The following is a 26,894-nucleotide window of genomic DNA, read 5'->3' as shown; positions in this document are numbered from 1 at the left end:
CTCACTCAGGTTTTAGGGCTTATTTAATACCGTTGGGGTAAAGACACAAAGGAACATGTATTGCCAGCAATTCACTTTGCTAAACTTTTTTGCTCTGGACACAGTTACCATCTTATACCTTCAGTAGAGAACAAAGAGTTGTGGCTGACAGAGAATGGTATCCTGTATGCATATTGGTAGCCTGTGTTTAAAATCAGTTTAAAATAAATTTATTTGTTGTTCTCACATTGAAATAGCTGCAAATCTTTGGGCCAAATTGATGACACACACATACATATACATATATATATATTTTCCAATGAATAAAAGTGAATGTATAAATAAAATATAGGCAGTCATAAACCCGTGCTTGTAATGTATTGGTTGGACGGCGCACTCCAGGGCCCTCTTAGTACAGAATCGCTCGTTTCCACATCAGCGTTTAAAACACATTTCCTTTATTTAAACATCTTAGTACACCAATTTACACAGCGCCATGAGGTCTAAACCTGTGAGCTTCTATATGAATGTATTTGTAATACACATTATCTATGAATATCCTGTAAATTATATCCTTATAGCCAGTGCTTAGTGATGTCATCATTTATAATCGGTGCTTACTGGCATAATTTCTGTCGGCGTTACATGACCTGTATAAAAGCACAAGGCTTTACACTTCACTGTATCAAATTTCAAACATGAATTAGAAGCATACATATACAGGGGATGGAAACCTATTATTTCACAAATAAAATAATCACAAAATAAGTAATAAATTAATAAATAAATAATTGATAAAATAATCACAAATATTGATTGGATTCATCCTTTATAGAAGTTAAGAATAGTTACATTTTTATAGGCTATTTTAGAGTTTGGAAAAGGTATTTGGTGTATCTCTTTAAGATTAAGAAGACAATGGAGAAAAAAATTGACAAGCCAAAGAACAATGATTGTAAAGATTTCCTACCAAACAAGCGCCCTAGTACAACAAGGGACATATGAAATTTTCCTGTGGCAAAAAAATATGAGTGCAATGAATTCCTGTTATATGTGCCATACACTACATACCTCTAGAGAACAGAATTAGGGCATTTTTATCATTGTAGTGATGTTAAACACTGGACACTGGTGTCACAACATCTATTAAATGCCTGTCATTGGCACCATTCAAAAATCATTCAGTCTACACAGTGTCCACTAGCACTGTCACCAGCCATAGATTTGCGGCGAAATTGCACATATCGGCATCTGCAAATGTTTTAGCGAAACTGTGGCAAAAATTTGCCGCAGAAAACTCACTCAACAAAAAAAAACACTGCAACAAAAAACCTGCCGCGACATAGAAAACCCAATTGACTAATGCATTTGGACAAAAAAGTCACCCCCAAATGCCTATGGACTTTAATACATTTGGAGCTAAAAAAAATTGTTGCATGCGTCAAAAAATTGTTGCATGCGTCAAAAAAACAAAAAATTGTTGCGTAGAAAGTTTTCTTTTATGCCCATTGACTTAATGCGTTTTGCTAATTTTTTCACGAAACAAATTCACTCATCACTTGTGTCCACCTTTTGGCAAGTAATGGCATCATGACCATTATTGTTCTCCACAAGGGCACTGCAGTGGGCACAAGTACCATAGACTTATCGGGTACTTAGCCTTCATTACATTTTTAGTAACAGTTGAAGAATGTAGTCATAAAAAAAGTTTACTCATTTAAGAACTTAATCCAACATCAGAGGCAGAAAAGAAAGAGGCCAACTTCCTGTTCTGCCCAGACAAGCAATGCGCTGCGTTGGGATACAAACAGTTACAACCCTGACAGAGATCATTAAGTGCGTTCATTGAAAGTAGGGATATTATATATAGATATATACATAGAGTTGAATGCAAATGTTTGAAAAAACCCTGCCTTTTTAACAGCCTAAATTTTGGATCATAAGACAAAGGTAGCTTCTTTAAAAAACACAATTGGGGAAATGTAATATAAATCGGTAACGGAAAAAATCTTCACAATGCAAAAAGTTATGCCTTTGCGCAAACACATTTTGCTTTGTGCAAATTAAATATATCTTTTGCAAACCCCGGGAAATTGTTTAGCGACCATTTCCGGCAGTGGAAGAAGGTTTGCGAATTTTATAGTTTGCGGCAGTGCGCAGTAAATGTAATAAAACTTCTTACTGAAAAAGTTTATATTTGCTCCAAAAGATTACGACATCTTCAAGCACTTCTTAAAAGTGGGCAATGCGCAATTAAAATTCGCAATGCGCATATTCTTCTTTGTACAATTTGCTTTGCTCTTTGTGACTTTTACTACATTCCCCAAATGTTCCAAAAACTGATCATTAGCAACATGGACAATGCTTTCCCTTTTGTTTAATTCAAAGCAATATAAATATTGCAACAAAACTGGATTAGGTAAGAGCAGGCAGATTCTAGTGGTTTTACACTTTGCAGCTAGCTTCTGTTTATAGTTTCACTCAAAAACTTTTACATAAATATTATTTTTTTTTACTGGCACTTTTTTCAGGAGGAATAGGGTCCACTGTTAAAATGTGAATTTATCTCTATTTATATTCCATTTATTTTTTTTAACCAAACAGTAAAATTATGAGGTATAATTTATTATCTGCATATTTATGTTCACAATACAATCATCAGGATTTGTTGAACTAAAGTAACCTTAATTTTGAAACAGAACACATTTGTCTATCAATGTCTAAAAAACTAGAAATAGATGGCACTTCTGGGCTTATTTTATTATAGCAGGTAGCTGTACGCATAGGCTAATGATTAAGGGATCTCATCCCGAAACGCGTTAGGTTTATAATAGGAGGAGCAAATCCCTCTGGATGTTTCATTCTAAAAAGTGAAATTTGCTTATGGCAGCAATTTTCTTCTGTACAGAATACGGAAAAAATATTCGCAATGAGAAAAGTAATACCTTTGTGAGAACAAGTTTTCCTTTGCACAAATTTATTATAGCTTTTGCGAACCCAGAAACTGTTTAGCAACCAGTGCACAGTGGATGTAATAAAACTTCTTACTGAAAAAGCTGTTATGTTTGCTCCAAAAGATTACAACACCTTGGTACTTCTTAAAAGTGGGCAATATGCAATTAAAATTTCCAATGCGCAATTAAAATATGCATTGCAATAACAGTTTAAGTAAGAGTATTACATTGCAAAAGGCTAATTTTTATTCTTATTTGTGCAAATTGTTTTGCTCTTATCGACTTTTAATACATTCCCCTATAAGTTTTCCGATATGCAGTAACCCATAGCAACCAATCAGCAGGCAGTATCTACTGTTCACCTTAAGGGTTACTACACACTGGCAAACTTAGCATCTTTTATTACATATTTGGATACACATTTTAAATGGATAGGCTTGCTGATAACATGAGTCTCATATGGAATTTGCAAGTGTTCTCCATAACCCCAATTGAACACACTGCCTCCTTATGTAAAATGGCCAATAGAATCCAGCTACTCACGGTTTCCATGGTAACATGCTTACATGTGCTATGTTATTGTCAGCTGGGATATGTTTGTCAGAAAAAAAATCAACAGTTTTTAATAATTTAGCTTTTGATCAGTAGAGGTAAAAGTGCATACGGGTAAAGATTAATGGAACAGGGACATTCAGAGAAATCATGACAGAATGCAGTGACACATACAAATCGAGTACAATGACACATTCTAGTTCCTTTTCTATATTTTACAGTTCATTGGTGAAGGCACCTTGAAGTTATTTCTGTGCTACAAATGACATTTGCCCAATAATGAATTCTGTGCGACAACAAAGGAAGATTGGGTGGTGCAAAACACAAGGAAATTCTGCAAAAGAACCTGCTGGAGCTTGGGCAGAAATATATTATTATTAGTTTGCAGGGCAATGATCGAAAACACAAGAAAAAGTAACTGGAGTGGTTCAAGAACATAAAATGGCTACTCTCCTACAATGGTCCAATCAAATACCTGATTTTCATATAATCACTAGTGCTATTTAATAGGAATTGAAATTAACAAATCTGCCTGGAAAAATGGTCCAAAAATTCCTCCAGAACAAACCTTTTTCAAAGCTGATGCATGCTTACTCCAAAAGACTGAAATCTTATAGCTGAAAAAGGTGACTACAAACAAGGAAAGTGTTGGTACTGAATGTCTATGTAAAGAGCATATTACAGCTCTTAAAAAAAGATTTTTAAAGCCTTTTGTCTAACATACAATAATGTGAAAATTAATACAGAGTTCCACTGCTTTCACACACAAAATAATTTCAATGTAGGAATAAAGCAGTAAAATAACATAATTGGTTGGGGGATACTTTTAGAAAGACACTGTATATATAATAAAACCAGTGTCTGTCTGCTGCTTAACACAACATTAGAGGGGGGGGGTACTGGGAGTTATAGTACAAGCACAAAAATGTGCAATTGACTTAGGAAAAGGTGTAATTAGCAAATACTGCATGTTATATAAATGTGCTAGTGCATAAAACCTAGTTTATACTTTAAAAGTAGTCTTTGCCCCTTTCTTTTTATGCTGCTTTTTATTGTGATTAAAAACCAATAAAAATATGGTTTAAATAAAAAAAAAGTAGCCTTTGCCCTTTGCTGATCACACAGTTCCTGGAAAATTACATGGTTGATTCAAACATTACGTTTGGCAATTGCAAGAACAGAACACAGGACGGTACTTTCCATGGTATTTAAGCCAGCCTTTGTGCTGAGCTTACAAGTAAATATCTTTGCATGTATTGCCTATCTGGCTATATCAATGGGTGACTGCCATTGCTATTTGTCAGACATAACTTTCATATGATTGGTGTTAAGGCCAGGACATCATCTGATTTTTTTCTTTTACTACTCTATTTGATCTGAATGGTTAGTGGCAGTTCGGAAGATTGCGACGTACAATCATTCGTCGGATACAAGGCTAAAATCTGCACGTCTATGACCAGCTTTAATCTCTTTTACGGAATGACAAGTCCTACATTTCATTTATTTTTAAGCACTGAAACTAGTTTTTCTTAAAATGTTTTTTATAGTAGAAGTAGAATAAAAAAAAGAAACTATTGCATTCTATAGTGATATATTGGCTGCCCCTATATCAACAATAAATATATGCTATTGTTATAATTATATGATATATAACTTATGGTACAGCCAGTTTGTACCAGTGACAGCTAATGGTTTATTAATGTACAGAAACCCTTTAACTACAAAGAAAATAGAAAGTGTTTTACATGTCCCAGGTTACACAGTTGTTTAAGTTGTTCATGGTTCATGTATGATTGAATTTTCTTCTGGGGTGCCATTCTGGGTTTCTTTTCATAGTGAAGAACATCTAAGTTTAAATAAACTGGGAAATGTCAAGGAGATCCTTATAGTACATATGACAAGACCACTACACCAAATAGTGACCAGGCAATGATCACAACCAGAAGAAACTGTTGCAGTACCTTAGAATATTGCACAGTATAGAGCTACAAATTAAATGCTCTTTCATACATTCATTGAGTGAAGAAGCCTCAAATCGGTTGCGGTGGGATGATTGATTTTAATGGATGTTTAGTATAGAAATAAATGTTTAATGTTCTGCCGAGAAGCACTCAATTCCAAACTAAACCTGCCAACACTTTTTAAATATGCTTATAGTACATATGATAAATACATCTATCAAAATATCCCTTAAAAATAAATGGTTAACAAACACTAAACATCATTAGGGGGATCTCTCTAATCTTGCTTTTAGCAGTGCAATAATCAGTTACACACTAACAAACAGATTGTATTGAAATTGTATTGACTACTGAAATTATAGCATTATAGGTTTTAAATACTAGTAACCCAGATTGATTGAATAATAAGCTGCTTTATATGAAAGGATACTGCAAATTGATTGGAGAATGAATAATTGATGGAGTTCAATTGATAAATGGTGAATTATTTATAATCGTGTTAAGATTTAAAGTAGACATGGGTTTAATCTAAATACAGGGAGTCCTCAAGTTACATACACCCGACTTACATACAACTCACACTTACAAATGTGGGCTCTTACAGTAACATACTATGGTTTGCTTGACTTTTATTAGCATTTAGCTTTAATGTACCACCTGCTCCAATCCCCTCTGGTGTGTGTTGTCTACTGCAGAGCACAAAAAGGTAAAAATAAATGTGCACAGAAAGGTAAAAATAAATATGGTACAATGTTAAGACAAACATGTCTTAAGGTCCCCATAGACGCGACAATTCTTCTTTGGTGAACGACCGATTTCAGTGCAGTCCGACCAATCCGTCAAATTATCGTGCGGTTAGTGGGATTCGAACGATTGTACTTCTTACGATTTTCGGCCATCTGTCAGAAAATTGATCGGCCAGGTTTAAAAATCTTTATCGGTCCCAGTGCAGGGCCAAGCAGGCAGCTACTCTTCAGTTTTGCTGGCAATATCGGCTGAAATGGTCTTTTTAGTTGATGGACACATCGTACATTTAAACGATCATTTCGAGATAATCGTGGTCTCACGATAACGATTGGATCTTTTAAAAATCTTTACATCTAAGGCCAGATTAAGTTGCATTTAATAAGTAAATGTATATGTTTCAACTTACATACAAATTCAACTTAATAACAAACCTACAACTTAATGGCAGGAACAGTCAAATAAGGCATCAAGGAGCAGAGCCTTACAGCACTGGAGCCCTGTAATAATATTGTTTTTAACTCCAACCCTATCATTTGTTCTTCCACAGGACTGGTTAAACCAGTAAGTGGAGGGAACCCAAACAAACATCTCTTCCCTAAGGAAAAATAAAAAAAACTTTTGTAAGGGCAGTCAACATAGGGAAAATCTACCAGGAGAGGTGATAAGGAGTAAATTAATAGTTGGCGTTCAACCATAAACAAAGCATAATAATAATCAATAGCTTTATAATAGGTTGATTTGTACATTTATTAGGCACTGGAATTATTTGTGATGCTCTACTGGTGGGTATGTATTATAGCATTATACTGATCTTGTAAAAACAGACCACATTCTGTACATATCTTACCAGAAATATCAGACCATGCTGTCATGGGAAAAAGCCACCAAGTGCATGAGGATCTTTTCTGTATTTTGTGCATGAGCACAAAATACATTTCATTTATAATCAATGTGTGTCATTGGAATATTCGTATTACCTTTGTTGGCGGATTTGTGGGCCATCATTTCTTTCCATGTTAATTACTTTTTTGCCTCTTATTACATGACAATACATGGAAGTTCATTGTGTTGAAATGTGTTTAATGACAACAAACCTGTTATTTAGCTGTCACTATTAAACTTTTAAATATTACCATGTATGGCTGCAATCCATTAAAAAAGCAGAACCTCAATTGATTGGCATTGGTTAGATAAGTAAAGCTCCTGATTCAATTTATGTTTACCAATAGACTATAATGTAATTAATAATGCAAATTAGAATCTTACATTGTTTTTCTCCCTTTTCAAAAAATAAAATTACATAAAATATTAATTGTACAAACCAAAACCTGTCCTTGGTCAAGTCAATTAACTTTCTGATGCCTCCTCTTAGCACTGTGCCAAATGTTAGGCTCCTATCATGCAGAAAACTGCACTGGTCCGGGTTTATACCAGTGAGCACCACGGATCGCTTCTCTTCTGTCTTTCGATTTCGTTGCGCAGCTGCGCATGCGCAGTAGAACGGAGAGCCGAACTTAAAGGGATACTGTCATGGGAAAAAAACATTTTTCAAAATGAATCAGTTAATAGTGCTGCTCCAGCAGAATTCTGCACTGAAATCCATTTTGCAAAAGAGCAAACAGATTTTTTTATATTCAATTTTGAAATCTGACATGGGGCTAGACATATTGTCAATTTCCCAGCTGCCCCAAGTCATGTGACTTGTGCTCTGATAAACTTCAATCACTCTTTACTGCTGTACTGCAAGTTAGTGTAACATCACCCCCCTCCCTTTTTCCCCCCAGCAGCCAAACAAAAGAACAATGGGAAGGTAACCAGATAGCAGCTCCCTAACACAAGATAACAGCTGCCTGGTAGATCTAAGAACAGGACTCAATAGTAAAAACCCATGTCCCATTGAGACACATTCAGTTACATTGAGAAGGAAAAACAGCAGCCTGCCAGAAAGCATTTCTCTCCTAAAGTGCAGGCACAAGTCACAGGACTGGGGGCAGCTGGGAAATTGACAAAATGTCTAGCCCCATGTCAGATTTCAAAATTTAATATAAAAAAATCTGTTTGCTCTTTTGAGAAATGGATTTCAGTGCAGATTTCAGCTGGAGTAGCACTATTAACTGATGCGTTTTGAAAAAAAACATGTTTTCCGATGACAGGATCCCTTTAAACTAAAAAGTCAGCTATTTCATTCAACTGTGCATGCTTTTGCCCAGGGACATTCATTGCAAGAAGAAGGCGGAAGAGGATCGCTTAGTGGTGCTCGCTGGTATAACCCTGGGCCGATGCAGTTTTCTGCTGATAGGAGCACCGGCCCGGGATTTCACTTGGGTGCCGAACATTTGGCACCCCCAAGTGCAGGATGCCTTTCCTTCTCCTTTAATTGCAGCATTTACTAGTGGCCTCACAGTAGCACAACAGTGAGAAGAGTAAGGAAACATTCTGAAAAATATTGCTTTCTTTATATGATTTTAAATGCTATCATAAATATGTTAAAAATACACTCTTACAGGAACATTGTTATTTATTTTACATATAAGTTTGGTAGCCTTCATTTGCATGTCACTTCAACTTGAAGGGGAGTTTCAATCACATCACAAAGCAATCCTGTGAGATGATAAACTTTAATAATGATAATAATAATAATAATAATAATAATAATACATCCTTATGTAAATATACACTTTAAGCTTTATAATCATCAGTTATAAATTGTTAGTTAAAGTATATGTTGTACCTAAGTCAACTAATTAAAAAGACTACCAGAGAGCAACTTAGGTTAAAGAACACTACACTAGGCTGTATACGTTTACAAATTAAACCGGTTTTAACTTGCACAACTTGGGTGTGCCTGAAGATACTGCAAATAATCTGTCTCTCAGTACCTCTTGACAGCCAAGAGACATTATAGTTCTATGGCTGGAGTTACAGAGGCTGAATAGGATTTAGGCCTATAAACCACAGGGTAGTGCGGTCAGATAGTACCATGGTGCTCAAAATGCCCTTTACATTAGAAATAATTTTTAAAGGAAAGGAAGGTAATTTTATACTTGAGGGTGCCAAAAGTTAGGCACCCCAAGTGATTGTATTTACCTACTTGGCACCCTGGCACGGTGCTCCTATATGCAGAAAACTGCAATGGCTTCTTTATTATTCACATTTCCAGGGGCAGACACATGCGCAGTAGAATGAGTTAGGCAGCTTTTTCATTAAAGTTCAGCTTTTCACTATACTACGCATGCACAGCAGCGAGCTGAAAGAAAAAGCAGGAAGGAGCTCGCTTCTTGGTGCTCGCTTGAAGAACCCCTGGGTCAGTGCAGTTTTCTGCTTATAGGAGCACTAGCCAGTAGTGTCAGGTAATTTAAATATAATTAAATGATTTTCCTTCTCCTTTAAAAACCCTACCTATAGCAAATTCTGGTGATATCAAGTGGGGATCACTCAGCAATGCCTTGGGCAACAATATTACTTAGACCAGCTCTGTGTATTTTGGAACATAAATGCTACAGCTCTAAAACTCCCTGTAGGTTAAAATGTCCTCATCAGCAAAAAGAATACAGATATCAAGAATGAAAGAGGAATAATGTTGCACCAAGCTTTATGACATATGGAACTAGTCATGTGAAAAATGAAGTAAAAATATTCATTTAAATTGGCTGAGCAAGTGTGCAGCTGTAACTTCTTAACCCCCACATAACTCGGAACAGTTCTGCTTTCAGGGCTAAAAATGGTTTCAGAAAAAAACAAGAAAAAGTACCAATGGTTATTTTATTTATGAAACCATCTGTATAACTAACCATTTCAGGCCAAATTTCCTACAGAGTGGGCAGCAAATGTTTCTCAAGTGACTTGATGGTGGGCAGTTAGAACAGTCTCCAAATATTAACACATTTAATAATGGCAGAGGAATAGTTTTGTCTGTATAAAGAAGATACAGAAAGAGAGAGATATAGTGTCTGTGTGTGTCAGTGAATACTTCTATTCATGTTTGTCTTGAAACCCAATGGTAAATAGTATAGTTGGAGAAGAAACTAATGCTAACAAGATCTGAATTTTGTACAGACACAAATTGTATTCCTTTTTAGGATAATGCCCCTTCGCGTGTTAATTATAGTAGCAAAATACCCAAGAGACCCAACATTTACCCTGCATATTGAGTACATTAATCTTGCCTATTTCATGTCTTATTTCACACTTTAACATTTACCACCCCATAAGCCCCTCTTAGGCTAGGGCCACATGGCGCGATTTTGCCGCGATTCTGCGCTGGGCGAGTTGCGAGTTGCGAGTCGCTGCGGTTTTTAAGCCGAAATAGCTTTGTTAACTTTGGCGCTGGCGTCAATGCAAATCGCGGCGAAATCGCTGCGCTAATTCACACGCGGCGATTCTTTTTCTACTGTCGCCCGGAAACGCCCAGCGAGGCAACTTCGGGCGACAATAGAAAACGAATCGCCGCGTGTGAATTAGCGCAGCGATTTCGCCGCGATTTGCATTGACGCCAGCGCCAAAGTTAGCAAAGCTATTTCGGCTTAAAAACCGCAGCGACTCGCAACTCGCAACTCGCCCAGCGCAGAATCGCGGCAAAATCGCACCGTGTGGCCCTAGCCTTAACCCCATGGGGGGGAGTGAAATTGAGGGCCTTACATGGGAAGTTTGATTAGCTTTCACTTCAGCAGGGTTTCAAAGTTTTACAAACAGCCAAAGTCAGGATGGATTATGACAGATGAATGGATCTGAAAGAAGATATGGCTATGGCCAAATTTTGGTGCTTAGTCAAATTAAATCCAAGCATGGGGCCGATTTATTGAAATTTAAGTTTAATTTTCTTTTTGCTGCAGTTCCTAAAAATCGTAGAAAAAAAGATGCTATTTTCACCCTTATTGATTTAGTACTGCAGAAAGACAAATGTAGCTGTAAAGCAGTTCAACCACCAATTATAGAACAGGAATGATATATCTGAAAAGTTGCCTCTCAGATTTAGTTTGTGCAAGTACACAGAGTACATTGCCAATGACTGCTTGTTAGAGCTGGTAGGAATGATAGATCACTTCCTATAAAAGGTTTGCGTGCTTACATTCAGCATACCAATGGAATCATCATCAACAGTAAAATATTGCATGCCGATGACTGTAAAGGCAAGTATCTGTTTTTATGATGAAACACAGAGCTTTCTTCAGTTACAAATGCAACACATGCATTTAAAAATCAACATCACTCACAAACACATAAGTACTAGTGTGCAAATACATACATGTCCTTCTGGACTGTCTGTATGTGGGAATAGACAACTAAAGGTGGCCATAGACATTAAGATTTTTAAAAGATCTTTTCATTATCGTAAGACCAACCCTGAAACTAATGTTTAAATGTACAATTTGTCCACCAACTAAAAAGATAATTTCAAGTGATATTTTATATTTAAAGCCAGGAAAACTGTGGCTAGCTGCCTGCTTAACCCTGCAAACAATTGGACAATTGATACATTCCACTGTGAAGGAAAATTTTCTAACCTGACCGATCGATTTTCTGACCAATGTCGGACATAAAATCTTTAGTTGCACAATTGTTCAGTGCCCACTAACATCATGATAATTTGATGGATAAGTTGGATCGCACTAAAATTGGTCCTAGGTAGAGGAAATCTTAATTGTCTATGGCCACCTTACATCTAAATCATCGGGCAATAGATTAATACGGAGCCTAACAATTGCCACACCACATGTATTCTAAAGGTAAAGAACCAAAGCAGCTTATGTTAGAAAGCATTATCTTCAGCTCCAGTACTAATAATGGGGGACTTCAACAATGTCATGAACGCCAATCTGGACAGGCTACCGAAATCAGCAAGACATGATTCATCCCTGACTAGATGGGCTCATACCTTTAACTTAACGGACCAGTGGCGCTCCAGGCACACAGACGAGGCACAATGTACCTGTTACAGCGCCGCACACAAAACTTTGTCCCGCGTTGACCTAGCCCTGGGAGCATCAGAAATAGCAATGGCCACCCTATAAACACAAATACTCCCAAGGGGCATATCAGATCACTCTCCCATATTAACTAAACAACAACTGGGCCCAAAGGCAAAGGATAGAACATGGCAAGTCAATACTGGGTAAACCAAACTAAACTTGAGGAAACCATAAAGGAGAGCATCCAATAATTTATCAGGATATAGGACAACACCTCAACTCCTCCGATAGTCTGGGATTCCCTAAAGGCCTACATAAGGGGGAATATATGTCCCACATCAAATAAATGAACTCCCAATACAATTACGAAATAAACTCTACAGAAAAGAGTTTGGCAGAACAAAACTATGTCCGAAACCCTAACCTGCAAACATTGGCTGACTGGGCCACCAGTAATTGAGATTGTTCCTTTTGCCAAACAGAAAAAGTCAAAAAATCTATCCTGTATCATAAGGCAAATATTATGGAATGGGGTGATAAGTGTGGTAAATTTCTAGCTCAATTGAGCAAAGACAAAACACAAACCGCAGCCATCCCAATCATTTAGCAACCAGATGGTACTGTAACAACACACCCCCTCCAGATTAATGCAGTTTTCACTCAGTACTACTCAAATCTTTACCAAACTAAAGTAACAGTGGGAGATTCTGAAATAAACAACTACTTACAATCAATAGAAATCCCCCCACTAGAAGCTGCCGACAGCACAGCATTGGAACATCCAATTGCAGCTAAAGAGATCCAAGAGGCTATTCACTCCATCCCCTCCAGGAAAACACCAGGCCCCGATGGTATTCCCATGGAGTGGTATAAAAAATTCCAAGCACTGCGGATCCCACACCTGGTAACAATATATAATGGCATCCTAGAAGGGTCACCCCTGCCTGACTCAAAGAGCGCAGATAATTGTCCTGTCAATACCTAACAAATATCTGCAGGAATGTGCCTCCTACAGACCAATATCACTAATAAACTGTGACGCCAAAATTTCAGCTAAGGTCTTGGCCAGATGCCTAAATCGCATTATTCACACCATCATAGCACCCGACCAGTCGGGATTCATGCCAGGCAGAACCACAGACATAAACTTACGTAGATTATATACCCACATATCTAACATGACAATCCAGCCACCAGAGTGGTAGGTGCCCTGGACAATGAAAAGGCATTTGACTCTTGGAATGGCCATATCTATGGGCAATTCTACAACCCTTTGGCTTCAAACCAAACATGGTAAAATGGATACAAGCACTATACAAAGACCCTGAAGCTATAATATGGAATAACCTAAACATATCACCTCCTTTCAGACTGTACAGGGGCACAAGGCAGGGATGTCCCCTTTCGCCTCTTCTCTTCGCAATAGCAATGGAACCACTGGCTAGTAAGATCCGTAACTTTGATGGTATAACTGGATTTAAATTGGTTCCACTCACCAAAAAAATCTCATTATTTGCTAATGATACTCTACTATACCTGGCCAATCCTCAAACAGACCTAGTGGCAATAAATACACATACACAATTTGAAAATCAACTGGCAAAAATCCAACCTCTTTGCAATAGATAAATACCCAATGCCGCCACCACTCCCCAGAGGATTACCGTGGGCCACCCAGTTGAAATATTTGGGAGTAATGATACATGTGGATACAAATAAATTCCTAGAACTAAATATAGAACCACTCATAAAACTCCTGGAATAAAAAGTCAAAGCCTGAGCAGGACTTCCAATTTCAGTTCTGGGCCACATCTCCTTATTCAAAATGACTATATTGCCAAAATTCATATATATCTTCAGACAGTCACCCAGGAAAATACCCTCTAAAACCTTTCTCAGGATACAAACTCTCCTTACACAGCTGTACTGGAATCGATCCATCTCTAAAATTATCCTAGTGAAACTACAACTACCCACAGATGTGGGAGGCCTGGCAGCCCCCAATATTTTTCTATATTATTTAGCAGCCAAAATAACTCCTGCTTGGTGGTGGGCATCCCCATCTCAGCAATGAGGATAGAGGCTCAAACCATGGGCTCATATGAAGGACTTAAAAACTTGCAATATAGAGGCTGTGCATATACAAACAAAACAACTTCAGCCATGAGAGAAATTATATGGTCATGGAAAACAGCTCTAAATCTATTTCCCACACCGCAAAACTACTGCTCCAAATACACCCCTCTCTGGTGCAACCCGAAACTATTACATCTGGAAACGATCCCAAAACCACAGCTTTGGGCCTCTTATAGGATAAAATATGTAAGCGCTATTCTACATATATGGGGCATAATGGAGTTTAACACACACAAATGTACCTTTGAACACACTATGTTCTTTAGGTATCTACAATTAAGACACGCAGAACAAGCCCAATTCCCCACCACCCCAATTGTTACCTCCCCCAGAAAAATTGAAGAACTGGCTCACTCCACACTTCAAAAGCCACTATCTTATTTATATGCCAACCTTGCCAGACCGAATGACTGCAAGCTACTCAGCCTTATAGAGAAATGCGAAGGAATATCCCCATGCTGACTGAAGAAGCATGGATAGACATGTTGTACTCAATTTTTGACAATCTAGTTTCTGCAGTGGACAGACTAATACAATTTACATTTTTACATAGGGCTTAAATCACTCCTAACAGATTCCACAGGACCTCTCCCATTTATGTGGATAAATGCCCCAGATGCCATTGGGTCCTGGCACACTTCGTTCACATGGTTTTGACCTGCTCTAAACGGACTCAATTTTGGTCTTCTGTGACAGAATTATTTCTCTAATAATGGACCTCCCAATACTGCTAGATCCCCAGGTAACCCTGCTAAATCAAGTGCAAGAAATAGCTCCAACAAGGGCGGAAAGAACACTAATTTCTATACTATTAGCCCATGCTAAGAAATGTATCACCACCAAATGGAAAGATTCAAAACCACCCAAGAGCTCATATGAAAATCTATAGTTACTCAAGCCCTGCCTCTCTACAAACTAATCTACACCAGAAGAGGATGCTCGGACAAGTACTTAAAAGTATAGTCACCTTGGCTGGACCTGGCAGATTGATTTCTCAGTCTCAAGCTAGAACTGACATAACTATGTGTGTGTACTCATAGCAAAGAAACCCCCACACCAAACTAAATGGCTCCCCCCAGACTACTCAAATCCTCCAAAAATGACTCAGGATACTGGAACAATTTAATGTAATTGAAATTTCCTTAATATAAAGCTGCATATTTTGATGTTAATGTTTATTTTAAAAGTTAATAGCTGTTACAGTTATTGATTAAATTACAATGATTGCAAATAGTTTCTAAAAACTAATATTATCAAGAGATACTGTTTGATATGATATCACAGTCATCAAAAACATACAAGCAAGGGAATCTAATTTAAAGAAATGTCACTGCTATAACATGTATGTATCATTGTAATTCAATAAAAAACAGAGTATTATCTTCAAAATGTGTTACTTGCCACTATAATGTCTTTTAATCTCTCTAATATTTTAAAAAGGCAGGCAAATTACTTCAGAAGAAATCTATGAAGAAAACAGGACAAGCAGTTGCTATAGTTTCATCCACGATTTACGTGTATTTGTTGTTTTAGCTGTCCTATTTGGTAAAAATATCACAAACGACATCTGTTCTAACCATTAAAAGGCCTGACAAAAAAAAGAATTTCAAGACACATTTTCCTGTGTTAAAAATATCAAAAATACACATGGTAAACAACAGACAGAGGTTCATGATAAATTTATTTAATTTCACTCCCTAGAAAGAAGTTGCTTCTCTTTGAGTGAAGTCTTTATTACCTATAATATATACAATTATCATTGTACAACTTCATAGCACCCATCCATAACGGAGAAATTGTAACGGTATTTTAAGACGCCAAAATTCAGCCAAAAAATATTTAAAGTATTAAAAGCATCAGCTGAAAATATAAATATATTTAAATATTAGTTTGGTTTTGGCCCAAAATATAGAACAAGCAATTTGGACGAATTGATCTACTTTGTTACCAAATTATACTGTAACCAAGAGGGGAAAATGAACAGCTAAGATTTATTTTATTTCATTTCAAGTTCTCTTGTTAAAGTGGACCGGTCACCTACACATAAAAAACTGTATAACAAAAGTCGTTTTTCAAATTAAACATGGAACCCAAATAGTTTTTTTCATGAATGCAACCATACCTGTTATAAAGGTGTTTAAATATCTAAGCTGTCAATCAAACATTACCTGCCCCGCCTCTATGCCTGAGGCATAGAGGTGGGGCAGTCAATTACTTTCACTTTCCTTTCAGCACTTCCTACATGTCACTGCTCTCCCCACATTCCCCCTCCCTCATTACACACTATAATTGTGTAGGGCAATGTGTTTGGGCATTAGGTCCCCCATTCGGGCACATTCACAATACTGTGAGGTGAGACACAACTTGTCTTAACAGTGTGCATAAAATGGCTCATGCCTGCATGCTGGATTGTGCAATTCAAAGACTGAAGGAAACAAAATTTAAATAATAAATTACTTCGGGCGATTTCGGAAATCGAAGTGCCGCGAGTGCATTGCGCTGGCATTTTCTCATTCAAGCAGGCGGAAGGCAGGAAGAAGGCAGTTCGAGGGGATTGTTGCCCTGCAGAAGAGCCGATTAGTCCCCAGGCGACTAAATCTCCCTGAATCTGCCCGTCTGCCCCTACCCTAAAAGCTGACTAATACCCTCAGATGTTTTGTTTTGCCAACATCTGAATATGCAAATGCTGGTTCCAAATCATTTTGGAATTTGACTAAATCTTTGGTGCAAAAAGCAATTTTCAGCAAAATATGTTATTGCTCCTTTTTATTACTCATACTTCTATTCAGGCCCTCCGCTAATTATATTCTAGTCTCTTCTTCAAATTAATGCATGGTTGCTAGGGTAATTTGGACCATAGCAAATCCATAGCAACCAGAAAGATGACATTGCAAACTGGACAGCTGCCGAAAAAAAATCTAAATAACTCCAAAACCACAAAAATGAAAGGCAATTGCAGATTGTCTCAGAATATCCCACTCTACGTTTTACTAAAAGTTAACTGGTGGTGAACAGCTGTGAAAGCCAAAATGAAAAAAAAAAGAAAGAAAGACTAAATCAATCCAACATCAGTGTTAATGTATTTTGCTATAACCTGCTGCTACAGTGTTGTTCACTGCTTAGTGGTTCCACGGAACAGAAGGCTATCAATGATTTTATGAATGTAGATCATAATGGGACAACATCACTAAAAGAAGACCTCGCATTAGCAAAATATCGTCACTCCTGCTATATGACAACAAATGTTGAGGTTAGTCTAGCCCAGGGATCTCCAACCAGTAGCTCGTGAGCAACATGTTGCTCTCCACCCCCTTGGATGTTGCTCTCAGGGTCCTCAAAGCAGATGCTTATCTTTGAATTCCAAGCTTGAAAGCAAGTTTTAATTACGTAAAACTAAGTATAGTGGCAAGTAGGCTTGGCGGTCCACATAGGAGCTACCAAATATCCAATCACAGCCCTTATTTGACACCCCAAGGGACCTTTTCATGCTTGTGTTGCTCCCCAACTCTTTTTACATTTGAATGTGGCTCACAGTTAAAAAAGGTTGGGGACCCCTGGTCTAGCCATAGACATTAAGATTTTTAAAAGATTTTTGTTATTGTAAGACCAAGCTTATCATGAAACAAAAATCTTAACGTCTATGGCCACCTAAACTCCAACAATAATCTGCACTAGAAAAATGCCACTTACAAAGTGCTGCTTCCTACCTTCACACTGACTCATGCTATGTCTGTTCATTCTTTTCTTCTATCAACACTGTAACAATACATGTTCTGAATGTTATAATTACAGATTTATTTGCTCTGTTTGTGGTCTAAAATCTTGTAATGTGTTCAGTCTGCATTGTTCAACATGGCATTTAGCAAATGTGAAATTCTTAATCTATATACAATAACCGTATGGCTTTTGTATTCTCACTCCTTCAGGGAGGGACTGACTGAGGAGACTTTCCAGCTCACAGTGTCTTTGTTCTCTCAGTGCCTTTGGACATTTGTTCTTTCAGCCCACTATAACTAGAATTCCAGCCATTATCTGTGACTCACTGATCTCTGTTCAGCCTCTCCCATGAGATCTAAGGAAATAATACCTGGTGTGTTCACCTATAAGAGAAGATGCTTCTCCCTTGGAAAGTGAATTAATGATGCCCTGGGGTGACCAAATTAAGGAGAAGGTGCTGTAGACATTTCCATTTATACAGCATATCATACAGACTGAATTACCAAGTAAGATGATTAACGATATGTTCGCAAGTTACATTCTTGAAATCACTGATGAAGACTAATGCAATTTCCACTGAGTCATTTCTGGTCCTTAAAGAGATCCTGTCATCGGAAAACATGTTTTTTTCAAAACGCATCAGTTGATAGCGCTACTCCAGCAGAATTCTGTACTGAAATCCATTTCTCAAAAGAGCAAACAGATTTTTTTATATTCAATTTTGAAATCTGACATGGGGCTAGACATTTTGTCAATTTCCCAGCTGCCCCCAGTCATGTGACTTGTGCCTGCTGTTTAGGAGAGAAATGCTTTCTGGCAGGCTGCTGTTTTTCCTTCTCACTGTAACTGAATGTGTCTCAGTGGGACATGGGTTTTTACTATTGAGTGTTGTTCTTAGATCTACCAGGCAGCTGTTATCTTGTGTTAGGGAGCTGCTATCTGGTTACCTTCCCATTGTTCTTTTGTTTGGCTGCTGGGGGGAAAAGGGAGGGGGGTGATATCACTCCAACTTGCAGTACAGCAGTAAAGAGTGATTGAAGTTTATCCGAGCACAAGTCACATGACTTGGGGCAGCTGGGAAATTGACAATATGTCTAGCCCCATTTCAGATTTCAAAATTGAATATAAAAAAATCTGTTTGCTCTTTTGAGAAATGGATTTCAGTGCAGAATTCTGCTGGAGCAGCACTATTAACTGATTCATTTTGAAAAAAATGTTTTTCCCATGACAGTATCCCTTTAAGTGCCCAGCCCTCAATACAGTTTCAAAGATAATATATAAAATATTTAGGGCTCTATAAATATTAGGCAACACTTACATGGATTATTCTGCACATAGAATCTTACATATTTGCAAATGTGTGCTTATTATTATGCATGGTAAAAGCCATGATGGTCTATCAAGTGAACCATAGCCCAAATGAGGATAGCATATTCAATGTTCTTTACCTAAACAATAATTTGGGACAAAGTATACTTCAGACATAGGAATAACTTCTACATCTCTAAATGGGAATAGTTCTCAAAGGAGCAAAAGAAAAAATGTGACAAAATACTCTAAAAGCCCTCACTCAAATTGGGTTTGTAAGCCTTAGGCTTGGGGCAGACGGGCAGATTCGGGGAGATTTAGTCGCCTGGCGACAATCTCCCGAACTGCCTTCAGTCTGCCTTCCGACTGCTTGAATGAAGAGTTGCCTATGCTAATGCACTCGCGGCACTTCGATTTCCGAAGACGCCCGGGAGGAAACTTCAGGCAACTTTGGAAATCAAAGCGCAGCGAGAGCATTAGCGCAGGCGATTCTTCATTCAAGCAGGTGGAAGGCAGTTAGGGGAGATTTCGCCACGCAGAAGAGGCAATTAGTTTCCCAGAATCTGCTCGTCTGCCCCAACCCTTAAAAGTAAATTTAAAACTTGGTTTATCACAAATAGATAATTTATTAGTATACATACACTGTGCCTGGGAGTATCTTTTGGTGAATTTATGTATTTGGCATGTATGTGCTATAAAATAGTTACATGATATAAGTTATCCATGGACATAAAGACAGTGGAGCTGTATAGTAGGCAGCTATTATCAGATCTCCAAATCTAGGAGAGACAGGTTAGCAAGCTTCTCATTTTGTCCACACCCCACAATTGTTTCAACATCCAAAGAATCAGTCCATGCATAGCCAGCTTAAAACTTATTATAATGACTTTCAGCCTTGTGCTCTGTAAACCTGTGATCCTACAGCATATAATGTTCCAAATGGTACAACTGATTCCTGTTCCTACAATTGCACCCCATGGAACCAAACTGCCATGGTTGTTCTGAAACTTTGACATTGAGATAAAACGCATTAAAGGATATATTTCCATTTCTTATAAAAAGCTAACCTTTAAATTAACAGCATGTTTAGTGAATTAAAGGGAACATTTTGTGTGGGATGAGGTGGAGTTGCAGGGTTGTTGAAAGCTTCACTCAGCTCATTGAAGTCAGGAAAGTTAGATTACATTGTCACAAACAGAATCAATTTATGGCATTTCCTTTCTAAATGAACCTCTGAATCCAACAAAAAAAGGCAGAAGTTATTCAAGATGCAGTAAAGACTATAGCAGTAGCATCATTTGCTCTTCATAAAACACTGGGTAATGTTTAGGTGGCCATAGGATGTAGCAATTATGATCTTTCCTGCTACCATTGGCTGACCACTGTAGCTCAAACCAGAGGGTTATCTGAATTCATAGAAAGCGGCATATTACCATTATAGTCACTGACACTCAGGGGTGATCCTGGCCCCTCCGCCGCCTGCTAGACCGCCGGTTATAGCATACAAAAAAGGAAGATCATTGGGCTCCATGTTGGTACATTCAGATATAAGGAAGAGGACGAAAATTGGTGAAAGAACCAACGGAAAAGTGGGGACTTTTCCCTGCAATAATTGTAATTGCTGCTTGAATGTCCAACAAGGAGAGAATGTGTTCCACCCCAGAAAGGGTTATCCAATTAGGATCAAGGGCCGTTACTCCTGTTACTCAACATATGCTATATATGTGATTAAATGCCCATGTGGATTAGCATATGTGGGACAAACAAAAAGAACGGTCCGCGAACGCATGAGGGAACACAAGTCAGCAATTAAGACAGGCAAAAAGGAACAAGCAGTGGCAGGGCACTTTCTTGGTCATGCCCATAATGTGAACCAGTTAAAATACCAAATAATAGAGACTATTGAAACTAAACAAAGAGGAGGTAATAAACAGAAGGAACTTTTGTATAGGGAAGCATACTGGATCAGGAAATTAGAGACTTTGGAGCCATACGGTTTAAATAAAGAATACGATCTGGGCCCTATTTTTAGATAGTTTTAATGTTGTACATAAATAATGATTTTAGACATGTCAGCTCCCTCCTTTTAAAACAAATGAATATATTTTTCCTGAATAGTTGCTGATGTGTGGGATAATACTGTTAATGCGATAAATGTCCCCCTTTTTGATTATATCTATTTTTATCTTTTCTACAGATCTTAATATTGTAGACTTTTTGTCTAATTTTCACTTTACGATGGATTTACATGTGATGATATGATGGACACTTGATATTTGGTAATATGCACTTTATTTTTGGATTGTTATTGAAGTGAATGTATTAACACTTTTAGACCACTGGGTGGTGAGATAGAGTATAAAAGGCCAATTTTGATTATGTGGCAGTAAGCTTGACAAAAGGCCATGTGGCCTGAAACGTTGCCGTGATGCCCCTGTGAAACACGAATAAAGGCGTTTTAATATAAAAGAATTCGTTGGTGCTGTCCTGAAGTCTTTTGTCGTTTGTGGTGCCAGTGGAAAGTGGCCAATGGTGGACATGCACCACCCACAAAAAAAAAAGTGAAAATCGTTGTGCTGACTGCTTGTCTACTACCCTCCGCCGCCTGAGTCAGCAGCAGTTGCTGCTGCCCCCCCTCCCCCGGAAATTCGCTCTTAAAGTACCAAGAGCAGCATTTTTGCTGCCCCTGGTACCTAGTGGGGCGCTGCCGCCTGAGGCGACAGCCTCAACTCGCCTCATTGGCGAAGCACCCCTGCTGACACTCCTTAAAAGAGAACTGTTGAGCCAAAAGTATTCCTAGTAGTATAAAACTGATAATATCTCACATAGATGCATAATAGGGCCACATGGGGGCTGAAAACCTCTAGGCGAAATCCTCAGGCTGTTTTCTGCCCTACAACGGACAGTAGTTTCCTCTCGCTTCCACATTGAATCAGCTCCAAATGTAGAGACTCACGGCTCTTTGGCGAAATTGGCCGGATCTTTTTACGCCAAGCTGATTCAAGGTGGAAGACAAATCAACCAGAGGATTTTGGTTAGTGGTTTTGGCCCCTGTGTAGCCCTGGCGTAAAAGTGCTCAGAGTTTCACTCTGAATACATTTACACCAATAACATTTTTTTGGGATTTAATGCACTGTAGATACTGTGTGTTCTGGAATTATCATAAATTTATATAGCACCAGCAGCTTTAATACAAAGACTCTAGAACCGAGGCACCCAATCTGCTGATCTGAATAGGTTAAGACAGGGAGACATTATTTTATATATCACTAACCAAGGGAAGGATTGCTAATTGATGCAAGGTCTAGTTAAGAATGATCACAAATCAGCATGCAGTATTTACTGGTCTCAACATTTGATGGGTTGCTCTTGATTACTAGACCTACTACAAACTACGATTTTTATTACACTACCCTCATAGCTAAAAAGCTGCAATTTGGACACTGTACAGCAGAACATCTTTTATCTGGCATGGAGGTGTCACTGATAACTAATTGAGAATAACATACTAAGGGAATGTTCCCTGTTTAGAAAAAAAACTGCTCTCTAAGCTGAATTTAGCTCTGAACAGCAGTGATTGCTGTCAAAGAAATAAAAGTGCCTGTTTCATTAAAAATTAGCTGCATTCATAAGAGGCTGGGGAAAAGCTCACTGAATTAATAAAATTCATCTGAGCTTTCATGGTGGTTGATCTATTAATCGGTGGAATATATTCAGGGCAGTTATTATAAAGCATGGCTGGCCTTTCTTTCTGCTACATCCAACTGATAATCACCTAAATACAGCCTACAAAACACATAGGGTCAAATTTACTAAAGGGCGAATTTTCGCCAGCAAATGATCGACCACATTTCACACCACTTCGTCAAGCACAAATTCACTACACAAATTCAATTAAATGCAGAGTTGCATCTTGGCAGCCGAACACTGGCGAAGTGGCATTAATTAGGCAGCTCGAGCATTTCAAATCGATCTTTCACTAGCATTCATTTCTGCTTAGCGAAACTTTGTTAGTACTCTCGTCTATGCCTGTTAGTAAATTGGCATTGTCCCTGCGGATGAGATTTCTGGCAGATTTTTGCTAGCAACGCCCACTTCTCCCTTTACTAAATCTGCCCCATAGACTATACAGTTTCATTTAACTCAAATGCAATCACAATAGTATACCAATACCAATAATCATGCATGGGCAGCTTAGCAATTTGGCCAAACTGGTCCAAAACTTCACTTGTGTATGGGACCAAAACTACGTAGATCAAAACTAAGCAGATTCCAAAAAGAAAAACACATGAGTGACATATTAGTAACCATCGCTGCCAGGGGCTATGGCACACACACACACACACACACATACAAATAATGCCTACAGATCTGTGTTTCTACTAGAATCAGAGTGTTAAACCTTCATAAAGTAACAAGAGCAATTCATTTCAGTGCTTTTTGTATAATGTATATTGAATGGACACATCCCATAATAAAAAAACTAAAGGGCAAATTAATCGAATTACTAAATTGTGTCTTATTGTAAATAATTATTTTTTCAATGTCTTTATTCTTACCTTTTTGTACCAATTAACAATTTGTTGACTGTGACTTTAGGGTTATTGAAATCCAGATGAAAGTAGTGAAACTACAACTCTAGCATACTTTTTCTGGGGCCAGCTAGGGTGGCTAAGTCAGTGTAACCAAGCAGTAAACCAGCAATAAACCGGGGGAAGACAAAACAGAATATTTTCTATGACTGACTACACCTCTGTTATAAAGGCCTAAAATAACATCTGTGTGTTTGTTAATTCTAATATATTTTTCTTCTCTGCATGCCTTGAACACTTCACTGACACACTTCACTGACACATAATCTATGTAGCTGCTGGACAAAAATATAATTTATAATCAGCATGAAGAATTTTCAATTTTTTGGTGCTACTGGGCACTTTAATAAAACAAGTCAAGGTACAGTTTAAGTTTACGGTTACAAATTAGTATTATTATGCTTTACCCAGTGACTGGACTATGCCCTTTACCCTCCAGTAGCTGCACAGTTCACAGACAGCAAAGACTGCACAACCATACCTAAACAATATATAATCACTGATACATTTCACTGTTTATTAGCCCTTTGTATAACTGAAGGTAGGACAGCACAACCAGAGCCATCAAAGTTCCCATGTTTCATAAACACTAAAAGTTCACTGTAAGCAAAACACTAGGTGAGAATCTGGAGCTGCAAAACTGAATCATGAAGGATATAAAATGTACTGACATTTGCCAATAAAAGCAATATATCTCAAACAGTACATACAATAACAACCGGCCATTACCTAAAGATGAAGTGGGGGTACAGATCAAAAATCCTGGACATCAGGTTTCATATATTCTCTTTCATTTAGACAAATATAGACTATCCTAACAGCAAATGGGAAAAAAAGCATCTTAAGCATCTTTGGGGTTGTTCGACTTCCAAACACTTTTTTCAATTCCGTTATTTTTAGATTGTTCCCCAGAAATAAAGACTTTTTCCAATTACTTTGCATTATTTATTTTTTTTACTGTTTTTCCAAAATCTAAGTTTAAAGTTGAATGTTCGTGTCTCTGGCAGCTCAGTAATTCAGGCGCAGACTCTAAACTGTTACAATTTTGCAACATTTAGTTGATACAATTAGTTGATTTTCAGCAGCATCTCTGGAGTATTAGCAACTATTATATCAATTCTAACAGCTGCCTGCAATGAAACCCAGACATTCTGCTCAGCAGGGACAAAAATAAGAAATGCATCAACTAAATGTATCCATTTACAACAGTTTACAGGGTCGGCGATCCCCCCCTCCCAGGGCTGCTTCAGAAGGTGAAAAAAGACACTTGACACCTCAATATTAGAAAAACTGTCAGATATAGAAATTAGAAAGTCATTGGAAAAAGTCGTTATTTCTGGTGATCTATGTGAAAACAACTAATTGTTTGAAAGCGAACCACCCCTTTAAGTCACCTTCTAGATTTAATGGAACACTTCAGTCATGAAATGCAAGCTCTTTTGTCTGGACTCTGTAGTGTTTATTATCTTTCTACTGCACTTGAGATAACATGGGGTTTCCTTTTCCTTCATTAAAAGAAACCTAGTGTGCACAGAATAAAGTATACACTGACTATTCATCATCATTGGACATGGAGTAAAAGGTAAGCATGCATCCACATAGATGGGCTCCAGGGAATAACCTGCATGGGCTTGTACATGAAGGAAGCTGTACAGATATGCCTGACATATCCAACCCTCCAGGTGTTGTTGAACTAAAACTCCTACAACACCTAAACTACAGAGACAGGCTGTGTAGCTTCTCACATATTCCTACATACTGTATAAACTTGCCCCATGGAAAATATGTCATTAGAAAGCCCATGGCATGTCCCTGTGCATACTTTATGGCCAAAGATTCCAGCAGCAATCAGTGGGCAATTGCCAATAAGGTGACATCCACTTGATACAATGGGATTCTACCATAAGCTAGATATTGCCCCTTAATACTAGAATATAAAATGCAGCCATACTGGGAGATATTACCCCTCTGTATTACAGTATAGAATATAGCCAAACGGAAATATTGCCCCTCAGATCTAGAGTATATAATGGAGCCATACAGGGAGAGATTGCCCCTCAGTACTAGAGTATATAATGGAGTGAAACAGGGAGATACTGCCCCTCAGTACTAGAGTATATAATGGAGTGAAACAGGGAGATACTGCCCCTCAGTACTAGAGTATATAATGGAGCCATACAGGGAGAGATTGCCCCTCAGTACTAGAGTATATAATGGAGTGAAACAGGGAGATACTGCCCCTCAGTACTAGAGTATATAATGGAGCCATACAAGGCACAGCAGTGAATGGTGTTTAGCCCAGTGAGCTAGCAGTCCACCACCGCTGTAGGAATCAGTACTCTTACCTTAATCTTGCACCTCCGGTGCCTCTCAGAGTCCGAGTAGGTCCTGTCAACTGCTATACCCGTGTCGCTGCCTGGCATTTTGTCCTGCTGCCCTCCTCCTGCAATCCAAGCAAATAATAATAACACTGTTCCAACTGCAGCCGCCCAGGCTCTCTAGCAACTCGCAGCCACCCTCAGCTTGCACATATTGAGTGAAGGGAACTGCCGCTGTCTCCTGTGCCTTCAACTTTCCTCCCACTGGCTCAGCTCCCTGTGCACACACTGCAGCCACATCACCCACCCTGCTGCTCTGTTTGGGTTGTGCAAGCGTGAGTATGTGTATAATACCAGTATGTACTGGGTGTGGCTTGCTGGAAACACGCCCCCTAGCAATGTGCACTCTTTCACTGCTGGCAGAGGGAACACCCTTGTGCATACCGATACACTCACAGCTTCATGCAAGCAACAGGAGCAGGGGGACATTGTTACAGTCAGTGGGAGGACAAAGCAAGGGATAAAGCGGCACAGCAGGGGACGGCGGGGCTCAGAGAACTGACAGATTCAGGAGAGAACAGCAGTACAACACAGGATTTACATCAAGATATGGGGAATAACAATACCAGACAAAGGCCATCAGGATCAGACTATCGCCTCTTATTTAGGGGGACAATCTCCCCGAACTGCCTTCCCCTACCTTCCCGCCGGCTCTAATGAA

General features: G+C 38.4%; 1 protein-coding gene across 1 annotated transcript in view; it reads right to left on the bottom strand.

Moving 5' to 3' along the window:
* tmcc3.S (transmembrane and coiled-coil domain family 3 S homeolog) overlaps positions 1 to 26,518 on the bottom strand; it is a 46,748-nt gene extending 20,230 nt beyond the window's left edge. The window contains exon 1 of the mRNA XM_018256010.2: positions 26,201 to 26,518. Coding sequence (XP_018111499.1) covers positions 26,201 to 26,278 — 78 coding nt within the window. The 5' untranslated portion in view covers positions 26,279 to 26,518. The remainder of the gene's footprint in view (positions 1 to 26,200) is intronic.
* Positions 26,519 to 26,894: the final 376 nt, after the last annotated feature.

Source organism: Xenopus laevis, chromosome 3S (assembly GCF_017654675.1).
Source record: "Xenopus laevis strain J_2021 chromosome 3S, Xenopus_laevis_v10.1, whole genome shotgun sequence".
Taxonomy (NCBI): Eukaryota; Metazoa; Chordata; class Amphibia; order Anura; family Pipidae; genus Xenopus; species Xenopus laevis.
This window is presented reverse-complemented; position numbering and strand designations above follow the sequence as displayed.